Genomic DNA, 12,180 nt, shown 5'->3' with positions numbered 1-12,180 from the left:
TTACTGAGTATCTAAGATGACTTTCCAGATTATAACTGAGAACTTTCACCATGGTCTGTGCTTATTTCAGAGTACAGCCTTACCTTGAAGGTACTGAAACTTCCTCCTAAATGGTAATTATTGCTGCTGGGTTTTGGCAGAATTCAGTCTAAGATGTGGTAGAAGACCAGGAGCACACGCTCACTGGGAAGGATTCACACGCACAACACCTACCATACTCCAGAAATCGAGACCCACTTTGTGGGCTGTTGACAGTCCTAAAACATTTGCTAACTTGCTGCAGGTTTGTGTACTTTGACTCTTTTTAGCCCCCTTGAGTAATTTGGGGCAGAAAATGAACACAAAACTACAAGAACGTAAGAGCAGGAGTAGGCCATTAAATCATTCATGCCTGCCCCATCTTTTAATACAATCATGGCTAATCAATGCTGATCTCGTCATCTTCTCTGTCATTTCTCCATGCCTCTCTATTCCTTGATTGATCACATACTACCCACTTGCACTTTAAAGACTCTTCATGATCCATTTACATTAATATAAATAGTTACGAACATTAAACACCACTGTTAACCAAGGAAGCACTCATGATAATCAAAACCACCCACACACTGTTGACTCTCAATTTTACCCACAAAGCAGAAAGGTTAAACTTGAAAAGCACTGTGCGAATGACCATTGGGATCATATGTAAAATGACTTAGAACTCATTTCCTATTTTTTAATCTAAAATACAATCAGCAAAAAGAGGGTCTTCAATTATCCAGATCTATATTTCTTATCAGCTGCACTTTGGCTTCAAGTCAGCCACAGAAGGGAAAGAGATGGAATAGTACTGCTGTACAGAACTCCTAGAATGTCTTGTCCTTATGGCAGAAGACAATTAACTAGCAATGTTCCTGAAACCCTCTATTTCACTCTGACCACTCAGTGCTCATGCTGATTTACTATAATATGACTATCCAAAATCCAAACTCTGGAAGTGTCGGAAAACCTTGGGATAAAGAATACAAAATGCAAATTAGCAGGCAATCATTCTTTACTATAGGCACCAGTAATCAAGGATTAAACCTGGTAACCCCTGATGATTATATTATCCTTCCCCTTCCCTCATCCCAGCTGACATTTTCTAGCTTACTAGAAGAACCCCCAAAGGGAGTTGAATGACAAAATTCGATTGTTTTTCACCAATTCCATTTTGTTTTGAGGCTGGTTAGTTATTGATCCTGAAATGGGAGAATGCTAAGTGCTGAGTGGTCCGAGAAGATGTAATGGTGCCTAACACTCCAATACTTTAAAATCTATACGCATAAGGAAATAAAGTACGAAAGTCTGCAAGACTCTGTGATTGAAGTAAAAAATACAATGCTGGAGAAACTCAGCAAATCAAACAATGTACTTTATATCACAAAGATAAAGATACATAACAGATATTTCAGGCTTGAGCCCTTCGCCAAGGAGATTATGTTCAGTTCTGGCCTCCAGCATTTGTGGGACAAGTGGGAATCCATTGGATAGATGGAGGCAGGTACTAGTCCAGACAGTTGCTGGGTTATCATCAGAGGGATTGTCCATGCTCATGTTCTCCTACACCCTACATTTTAGAAGTGCAACCTACCTTATCCTTTAGTTCTCCTTTCTCCCAGTTTTTCATCCAACTGGTGGGGCCTGCCTATAGCTATCTGCCTCCATCCTTTTGCTGGTGCACCTCAACCAATAGATAACAATAGTCCCATTTTCACCTTCAACTTTAATCAGGAGACTGTAGAAATGTGACTAGGTTTGTGCTCTTCCTTTTACAGGGTCAAAAAGGTGAGAAAGGTGGACCAGGACCAAAGGTAGGTCTTTGTAATGTTTGTCAAAGGTACAGATCAACTATTGGGAGAGGCAAAAAGAATTATGTTCATTTTGGCACCATTCATATGACCCAAATCTCACCACTCTACAAAACTCCTTCCTCGAGAAGTAGTTTGCCATTAGACTACGCTCAAAGGAAGTTGCAGTGCTTTGACAAACGCATTTGCTTTATGAATGCATAAACAAGTACAGTGAGATTAGAGATTAAAATGTGCTGTTCATTAACAGCACATTAACTCTGCCCAAAGTCATTAATTTACCATAGGTCAGTCTGTGATCAAGCTGTTGAGTTGTTGCTTCTACATCTGGATGTGTGGTGGCTTGTTTCTCTGTTCATGAAGTACTACTGTTATTAACATTTGGACGTTAATTCACTTAAAAGGAAGGAATTAGTCACCAATGGATAAGATTAGATCAGGAAATGTTCATGGGCCTGGCACACACTCCCCAACCAAGGGAACAGTAGCATATTGTAAATACTTTTTAAGAGGGAGAGGCACAGGGGTTTGAAATGAGATGGCTTAGAGCTCATTGAGTCAAGGCTCAATTTTACATGGATAACCAGTGAATCAACGGGAAACCGTGAGAACACAAGTAGGTCACTCAGCCTCTCAACCCTGCCCTTCCATTCAATATGATCATGGCTGATTCAACCCAGGTCTCATCTCTTCTTAATGTTAATTTTATTTGTTTAATTTAGAGGTAACAGGCCCTTCCAGCCCACATCACCCAAAAAACCTTCCAAGCCTGTACATCTTCTGTGCCAGTTCCCCACAGCCCTCAGTTCCCGATATTAATCTATTTGTTCTTACATACCCTCAATTATCTAACCTCTACAAGTTTCTAGGGTTTAGAATTCTAGAAATTCACTGCTTACTCTGATAGGCCCCTCCTCCCCAGCCTTGTAGCAATGTCCACTCATTTAAGATTATCCCACTAGCTGAAACATCTCAACATCAGTCCTGAAGTAAAGTTTTGACCCAAAATGCTTACTTTCATTTCCCTCCATGAATGCTGCCTGACCCACTGATTTCCTCAAGCAGTGTATTTTCACTCTAAATTCTAGCATCTGCGGTCTCTTGTGCCTTTATCTCAACATCCACCCTGTTGTCCCTCCTCACAAAATTATTTATTTGAATTAGATCACCCTCATTCTTCTAAACTTCAAGAACATAAATCTAATTTCTTCAGCTGCTCGAGAAAGGGCATCTCTTCTTGTCTCAGAAGTTAGGTGAGTGAAACTCTTCTGAACACCTTTGAATTGCACTATATCCTTTCTTAATTAAGGGGAACAAAGCAGTGCATAGTCTTCCACAGTGCCTCACCAACACTCCATACAATTGGAATGACACTTCCCTTATTCTAAACTCAAAGCCTGTTACAACGTCATTTTCTTTCCCAACCAGTTGCTGTAACTACCTGCTTTTTTTTTTGTAATTTGCACAGAAAAACATCTAAATACCTCTGTACTTCACTCATCTGCAATCTTTCTTATTTATTCTGCATTTAGTTTCCTCCTGTGGAAATTCATGACTTCACACTTACCCATATTAAACTCTATTTGCCAAGTTTTCGTCCACTCACTCAACCATTCCTTATTCTGTTGCAGAATCCAAATATCTTCATCACAATATGCCCCTCCCCCCACCTATTGACATATCTTCAGCAAATGTGAGTACTTGATACTCTGTCTGATAATTAATAGTAATGGTCTGACTAATGGTGGGAGGGAAAACCTCCAATCAGCTGACTGAATGCCAGTAAAGTAGTGGCAATTTTGGGTGAAAATGTGTGCCACTCATCCCCACAGGGAAGTATGGAAACAGACAGGGAAGGAGAATGTGAGGGGGCAGCTGGCCACTGTTGTTATTGGCAATAGCAAACTGTATGTTAGCTGTGGGAGTCCTTGGAGCAGAGCCAATGACCTTGCATCTGACTGACAGCTGGCCTAGAATGCTTGTTGCCAGATCCACAAGTACAGTTCAACAATATAACTGGATGTTGACATTACCCCTCCATAAATCTTCGTCCGCGAAGCCAAGCCAAAGAAGATACTTGTATTGCAAAATTTGTTTGATGGTACCAAAATTTGCATGCTATATCATATTTGAGACTTGGCCATTTGAACTATTCAATTCTAACATTTCAAGAACACGTGGTATGACATGAAGCTTATTACCAACCACTCATAGTAGCTTATTCCTGATAATCTGTGTTTCCCAACTAATATGGGTCTGGCTTTCAGGCTGGATGCTCATCAAACCACTTTCCACTCTAATCATACCTGGAGCTTTTTCCTAGACTGTAATTCAATGGATTTCTTTGCGTTTAGGGTTAGTGTTACCACTTAACACAGACTGTGCTGTTGAGATCCAAGCACTGATTTCAATATTTGGTTGGGGTGCAGGCTGGCCTCAAGATTGTGTGACCAAAATGTACCTATTTCTTCTGAGTCCTAGCAAAATTGCAAAGGCACAGACTGCAAAATTCCATGCATGGATCTAATAAGAGCGAGGATCTCTGTTCTGCCACGAAACAAAGAAATGTTATCATCTGCAATCCTCTAACAGAGTTAATAAACAGACACACATTAGCAAGATTTTGAGAAATAACTTTCTCACCACCAGTTATATAATGCATTTTACAAACCTGTATCATTTTATCTTATGGCACAGGGTGAGCGTGGTCAAGATGGCATTGGTAAACAAGGCCCCCCAGGCCTCCCAGGGCCTGTGGTGTCACTGCAAGAGGTGAGCCATGTAGCTTTTTGCCAAAGCCTTAAAAAATGGTTTCCTACCTTTGCATGACATAATTTCCCATTCACCTTTTCCAATGTGATTTAATATTCCAGTTGCTGATAAATGATACTGAGGGACATCTAAACTTGAATGGAATCCAATTAGCTCCTGGGTCTCCTGTAAGTACTTATGCCTAAGGTAGTAGTGTACTTGACTTTTTTAATCATTTTAAGGTTAACAGTGATTGCACACTTCTGAATTTAGCAATAGATTGGTGTCATATTTCCAAGCCAAATTTAACATTATGAGATTGATGTACAGTTAATAACATACATTAACTGAAAATGCTGAATTGCAGAATCTACAGGAAATATATGCATTTATCCAATGACAAAGAGCACAATGAATCTAATACTCTTCATTAAACCGTCTTCAGCTGAAAAGTCAGTGTCTGTGATAGGAAACTGAATTGGTATTTCCCTGCTCCTAAAGCATATAGGGTTAAATATCCTGCCAGCCCTTCCACGACTCTCAATTTAGGTGACTGCAGCTGAATTTCAAGTTCCAGTTCAAGTTTATTATAATCTGACTGTACATGTGCAACCAGAATGAAACAGATTTTCTCTGACCACGGTGCACATTCATACAACAGAATATTCATATACAATCAGGCATCATCATAATTTTGATGCAAAATGATGTCTAAAAGAGCTGAATTTCACAGGTAAGGTGAGAGTGGCTGTTCTTGATATCAAGATGGCATTACATTGAATATAGCATCAGGGAGCTCTGGTAAAAGAGGTGAAGGATCAAGCAATGAAATAGTTGGGGTCATATCCCACACAAAGGAAGATGATTGTGGCTAGTGGATGTCAATCATCACAGTCTCAGGACATCACTGCCATAATTCCTCTGGGCAGAGTACTAGGCTTTACATCATCAACCTATTCATTCCATGCACTTCGCAATGGAAAAGATTGTAAAGGAAAACAACTGGGTCCAATATCTGGTTCACAAGTGAAAGGGGGGGGGGGGGCAGATTTGGGAAGGGAGAGTTAAGATAGCAGTTGTAGATCAGGACCTTGAAGATCGGGTCCAGACAGGTCAGAGGAGATGCTGGGGGTGGGGGGGGGGGGGGTGGTTTAGCCATGGTTGGGTTAGGAAAGCCATAGAAGAAGCACAGGTTGTATTTACCAAGGATCCAACAGTTAAATTCTAAATGCATATGATTTAAACTAGGATTACATTACCTGAAATGTAGAAAGTTAAGAAGTGAGCTGATTTCAAACTTGGGATTTTTGAAAGGAATTGAGAAGGAAATTAGAGATAGACAACTGCAAGTGAGAAGTCCAGGATAGAGGCACAGAGCCTTCTCATCGGAGTCATCCATCCAGGTGTAAAGGTAAGAAAGACTTCTTCCTGCACAGGTTGCTGGAAACTCTCACAGAAATTGATAGAGAGTAGCTTAGTTAATACTAAAATCTGTGATTAATGGTCAGCACTAAAAGTGGATTTATGGCAAGAAAATAGTTGAGGTACATCACAGCCATGATCTCTGTGAGCCAGCAGAATAAGCTTGACAGACTGAATGGGCTTTTCCAACTCCTGTTCCAATGGAGCTTCAGATATGAGGAACTAAATTCAGCCTCCTAATTGTGCTTGTCTGCTGCCATGGACACCTTCCCTGTTGGGTTCTTTGACCACTGAGGCCCTCTGTTGCCTGCTGCCATGGTCACCGTCCTGTAAGGTCGTCTCCCATGCTTCTTCCTCTCATTGGATTAATTAATTATAAGGGTATTTAAACCCCACCACTTACCCATATGGTTGTAAACCTAAGGCTTGTTTCACTTATATCTCCCATGACCATTGAATAGGTTTCTAAAGTTGGGTTTGTGTTGGTGAGTGAATCAAAGGATGATATGGCCAAGTAAGAATGCGCAATGTATAAAGTTCATGTCCATCTCCAGTTCAGATCCTGGTCCACAGAAGAGTGTCTCCAGATCAGATATGTTATCTGCAGTTCTTTTCTTTTCATCCCAATAACACTTTTGCCTCCAATTAAATAGATAGAAGTGTGTTTGACTGGATTGGAAGTGTGAACTGATGCATTTGGATATTGCACCATGGTAACATTAAGAGCCTGGTTGTGGTTTGAAAAACATGGAACAGCTGTATTGTGTGATTCCTGGGAGGTTTTAGCAAAGCAGGGTCGTTCAACCTTGTGCCAAATTATCTGTGTTTATGGTAGACCCCTACTCCAATTATGGACAATGTCTTTATCAACTTAGTCCCTACATTGAATGTTGGTCAGTCATGTCTCTCCAAAAACAAAACCATTTTTCCAATTTACAGTTACCATGGCAGCTCCATGCCAACTTATCTTCCTGTTGCTACAGGAGCTCAAGGTGATTGAAAAGATATTTTGCTTCTTCAAGCCTGTTTCTCACCCCCCCCCCCCCCCCCACCTTAGAGTAAGCAATCCAAGTTCCCTTTGACTTGGTTGCTTTGGAATCTTCTCTACGTCTAAACAACTCCTTCCATGCTGTGACCTCCATTCTCACCCATGAGCAGGATCTCCATATTATTTCATAATGCAGCTGTGGAGATAAAACTAAAAAAAGATAGGTAAATAATCACATTTGCAGTTAGTGCAAAAACAGATGATGTTATATTTGTGCTGACAATAAGGTAAAGAGGATGCAGAGAAGATTTACTAAAATGTTGCCTGGATTGCAGTATCGAAATACAAAAAAAAATTGAGTAGACTGGGTCTTTAGAAGGTTGAGGGGGGATTTAATAGAGGTATTTAAAATTATGAGGGGCATAAATAGAGTAGATGTGAATAGGCTCTTCCCCTTGAAGGTAGGTGAGATTGGAATGAGGGGTCATAAGTTAAGGGTCAGGGGGAAAAAGTTTAGAAGTAACATTTGGGGGAGCTTGTTCACTCGGAGAGTGGTGGCTGAGTGGAATGACCTTCTGGAAGAGGTGATTGCAGCAGGGTCAATTTTGTTATTTAAGTAAAGGTTTGATAAGTGCATGGATGTGAGGACATTGGAGCAGGGAGCAGGTAAGTGAGACTAGAGGATATCACTTAAATCGGTACAGTCTAGAGGGGCCAAGATGACCTGTTTCCATGCTATAATTGTTATATGGTTATATAGTTGTGGAGTATCTCATTTGGGAGGAACAGATGACGTTAGAGCTATGGTTCCCAAAGCTCTTAATCATAGGGGGATTTCCTTTTGTTATGTCTGGTTGTATTGTTGATGAATTGATAAAGATTGATTGCTATGACACATTATGATTGTTGAATTGTGCAATAAGAGTTGGTAGAAAGTGATCTCTTTGAACTGAATTCTCCGGAAAGCTGTGGATGCTCAGTGATCAAATATTTTCACGTCAGAGAAGAGCAGGGGTTTTTGGGCTGTAAGGGGATATGATGGATCTTTAAAGCTAAGCTACTGATCTAATAGAACAGATTAAATACAAAGGAGATCTAAGACCACTGCTACTGCTAAAGTGAGGTTCAAAAGTGCATCAGAAGGGCGTATGTCAGCTGGGCAGAGCAGGGGAATACCTTGGCACAAGTGCCCAAGAGGCACATTTCCAGCACCAAAGAGTCAATCAGTTCCTGGTACTGCTGTTAGAGACCCAATGTGACAGGCTTGTACAAGTGCTTGGGGCGGTGGAGAAGGGGGATGTGGGGAGGTAAAGGCAGTGAAGTCTGTTCAGAAGGTGGCGAGGGGAATAGTTAAGAATGGAAACCAAACCAGCTTCAAATGCTGGAAACTGGAAAGATAATGAGAAGGTGCTGTGGCATGGTTAAGATAGCAGTTAGTGCAATGCTATTACCATGCCAGCAGCCTGAGTTTGTATCCAGTGCTGTTGTCAAGATTTTTTATGTTTCCTCCATGTCTGTATGGGTTTCCTCTGGGTGTTCTAGTTTCTACCACATGCCAAAGATGTATAGGGTTAGTAGGTGAATTAATTGGTCATATATATGTATTTGGGTGGTGCAATCTCATGGGCCGGAAGGGCCTGTTATTCATGTTGTATCTTAAAATTAATTGAATTAAAAATTAAATTAGAAATGCTCACCAGGTTAGGCAGCAGCTATGAAGGAGAAAGAAAGTTAATGTCTTAGGTCAAAGGTAGTTTGGGGACCATCAGTTGGGGGATGGGTCAAGAAACTAATTTTAAATACAAGGATTCCAAGTCCTACATTTTCATCAGATGAGCCTGCCTCAACGAGAGACAGGAGGGAGATTGGGGAGTCAATGGGCTCACTGGAGCTCAGAAGATTTGGAAGCTCAGCGTAGTGAAGGGGCTAAAGGATGAAGGCAAGTTACTTATGATCTGAAATAAAATGGAAATAGCTGGAAATAGTCAAGTGGATCTGGGAGCGTCTATGGAGAGAAGAATGATTAACAAGTTCAAGTTGATGACCTTTCAATGCTGAAAGGTATGATTTATATCCACAGTGTCTGGTTGAATTCCTGGAGTGAGAGGAAATTACCTGGAAATAGGTTTTTAATCTTTCATCACTCCAGAAAAAGTTGGTTTTCATTTTCTTGATAATGAATAAAAGAATTTGTAATTGCTCTTCAAGACAAAGGACTTTTAACTTTCAATTTTTAAATTTAGACATGCAGTGGCCCTTTCGGCTCATGAGCCCACGCTGCCCAATAACACCCAATTAACCCACAGCCCCAATGTGTTTTGAAGGATGGGAGAAATCTGGAGTTCCCAGCGGAAACCCATGCAGACACAGCAAGAACACAGAAACTCCTTTCAGACAGTGCTGGATTCGAACCCCGGTTGTTAGAGCTGTAACAGCGCTGCACTAACCGTGTCACCTTAGAGTTTATAGTCTGGAAATTTCAATCTAGTCTGTGGTTAATATATTTATTTTCAGCTCAGTATCAATATCTTTTAATCTAACAAATGGTTAAATATTCAGATGAAATTTTAAGTAGCAATATTGCATAAGTTCTAGAATCAAAAAATACAAAAACAGGCCCTTCAGCCCACCATACCCATCCTAACCATACAGAATCTTATACTTTAAGCCCCAATTGTTAAATTGGAGAATAAAGGAATCATCACGTTTCCAAAACAATGGCTGACAATAGATTCTGATATTGACTACTGTAGCTGACGGAATGGAGCCCTAAGAAGTGCTTTTGAAAAGCAGATATGATTTCTAAAGATCTCACTTTCAAGGAAGTTATGGATCTAGCCACAGACATTTGATGGATCATAAACATGGGTGTGAAACAAATGCCCGGATGTGAAATTTTCCTAGTTTACTTCAAGGTCACTTTGCTCAAGGCTTCACTCAGTGACCAAGGCCTCATGAGCATGCCAATGCAGAAGAGGGTTCAGGAGTGGGGGGGGGAGGGGGAACGCACAAGTGGGAGGATAGAAAAGGAAAGGTTTCAAGGTGTATGGGCAGGCTGAATGCAAGCAAGTGGAAGCAGCCTGGGTAGACAATTTCGATCTCAAGGGCAGGCTAGGCGAAAGGGGTGTTTCAGTGAAGGACTGGATGGCCTGGACATTGAAGGCGAAGATCTCGTTTGTAGGAAATGGAAGAGGAGCAAGGTAAGTGGAAATAAAAATGTGGTCTTTGGGTAGTGGGGAGGTTGTGAGTGGAACAGTAGTTGAGTCAACCAGGAGATATTTGGCAGAGGTGATGAACGAGGAGTTAATGGGGAAGTCCTACAATAATTAATGTACGAGGAGTGCTTGATGATTGATGGATTGGATGCAGTCCAGGGGAAGGGGAGGAAGATCAGCATATTATCCAAGCAGACAAGTGGAAATAGGATCATTTGAGAGGATCATCAGAGGGATGAGATTCAGGTCAAAGAGTTTATTAGGTTGGCGGAAAGGTAAATCAAGGAAATGATCAGAGTGGAGAGGAATGAGTCAGGAGAGGTGGCGGTTGGGGGAATGGGGGGATGGAGAGGATGGGTGTTTGTCAGCCAGGGCAATGGACAGGGTGCACAGAATCCTTCAAGGGAAAGGATACCGTGTGTGGTGGATTAGTTGGAGCCTTTCACTTTCCCGTCTTTGTCTCCCATATCCACCAAATCTGGCTCCAGTTGTCTGTCATTCTTCACCTCCCTCTTGGTCCATCTCTCACCTGATGAACCCCCTCCCACTCTCCTCTTTAGAACCATACAACTAGAACCATAAAACAAAAAACAGGCCCTTTGACGCTTATAGTCTGCCAAAATATTATTCTGCCTATTCCCACTAATCAGCACCCAGTCCACAGCTCTCTATACCCCTCCCATCTATGTACCTGTCCAAATTTTTCTTAAATGTTAAAATTGTGCCTGCATTCACTACTTCAGTTGGCAGCTTATTCCACACTCCCAGAGTGTTTCCCCTTTCACACTCCCAGAGGTTTCCCCTTTCACCCTTTACCCATGTCCTCTGGTTTGTATCTCACCTACCCTCAGTGGAAAAGGCCTAGTTGCATTTACTCTATCTATTTCCCCCTCATAATTTTGTAAACCTCTATCAAATCTCCCTCATTCTTCTACACTCCAGGGAATAAAGTCTGAATCTGTTTAACCTTTCCCTATAACTCAGTTCCTGAGTTCCCGGCAACATTATAGTAAATCTTCTCAATTTTATTGGTGTCTTTCCTGTAGTTAGGTGGCCAAAACTGCATACAATACTCTAAATTTGGACTCACCAATATCTTATACAACTTTACCATAACATAATGCTGTTTGTAAGGAGCTTGTACATTCTATCCATGTCTGCATGGGTTTTCTCCAGGGGCTCCAGTTTCCTTCCACCATTCAAAACGTACTTGGTGTAGGTTAATAGGGTGTAAATTGGGTGGCACGGACTCATGGGCTGAAATAGGCTGTTACCATGCTGTATTTCAACTCCTGTACTTAATACTTTGATTTATGAAGGCCAGTATGTCAAAAGCTCTCTTTAAAACCCTGCCTTCCTGTGATGTCACTTTCAGAGAATGATGTATCTATAATCCCAGATCCCTCTGTTTTACCACACTACTCAGTGTCTGACCTTTTACCATACATGTCCTTTTTTGGTTTGTCCTTCCAAAATCCAAGACTTCACATCTGTATGCAATAAATTCCATCTCCCATTTTTCTAACTTCTCCAGATCCCTCTGCAAGCTTTGAAAACCTTCCTCACCATGATACCTCCAATCTTAGTGCCTTCTGCTAACTTGCTGATCCAATTTACCACATTATCATCCAGATCATTGATAAAACAATGGTCCCAGCACTGATCCCTGAGGCACGCCACTAGTCACAGGACTCTGGTCTGAGAAACAATCATGCACTACTACTCTTTGGCATCTCCCATATAGCTAATGTTTAATCCATCTCACTATCAACCATCTGAACCATTTGGGACCTTGTCAAAAGCCTTACTAAAATCCATGTTGATAACATCCACACCCTTTTCTTCATCAACTTTCCTGGTAACCTCCTCAAAAACTCCATAAGATTGGTTAAGCATGACCTACCATGCACAAAGCCATGTTGACCATTTAATCAGTCCCTGGCTATCCAAATACTTGTGCACCAATCTCTTA

General features: G+C 41.2%; 1 protein-coding gene across 6 annotated transcripts in view; it reads left to right on the top strand.

Annotated features, from left to right (window-relative positions):
• The window catches only part of LOC138755174 (collagen alpha-1(XV) chain-like), a 263,158-nt gene that overhangs the window by 204,843 nt on the left and 46,135 nt on the right, over positions 1-12,180 (top strand). For all 6 annotated transcript variants that reach the window (XM_069920628.1, XM_069920631.1, XM_069920627.1 and 3 more), the window contains 3 exons: positions 1,800-1,835; positions 4,530-4,604; positions 4,706-4,771. In XM_069920628.1, coding sequence (XP_069776729.1) covers positions 1,800-1,835; positions 4,530-4,604; positions 4,706-4,771 — 177 coding nt within the window. The remainder of the gene's footprint in view (positions 1-1,799; positions 1,836-4,529; positions 4,605-4,705; positions 4,772-12,180) is intronic.

The sequence above is a fragment of the Narcine bancroftii genome, chromosome 2, assembly GCF_036971445.1.
Source record: "Narcine bancroftii isolate sNarBan1 chromosome 2, sNarBan1.hap1, whole genome shotgun sequence".
NCBI classification, from domain to species: Eukaryota; Metazoa; Chordata; class Chondrichthyes; order Torpediniformes; family Narcinidae; genus Narcine; species Narcine bancroftii.
This window is presented reverse-complemented; position numbering and strand designations above follow the sequence as displayed.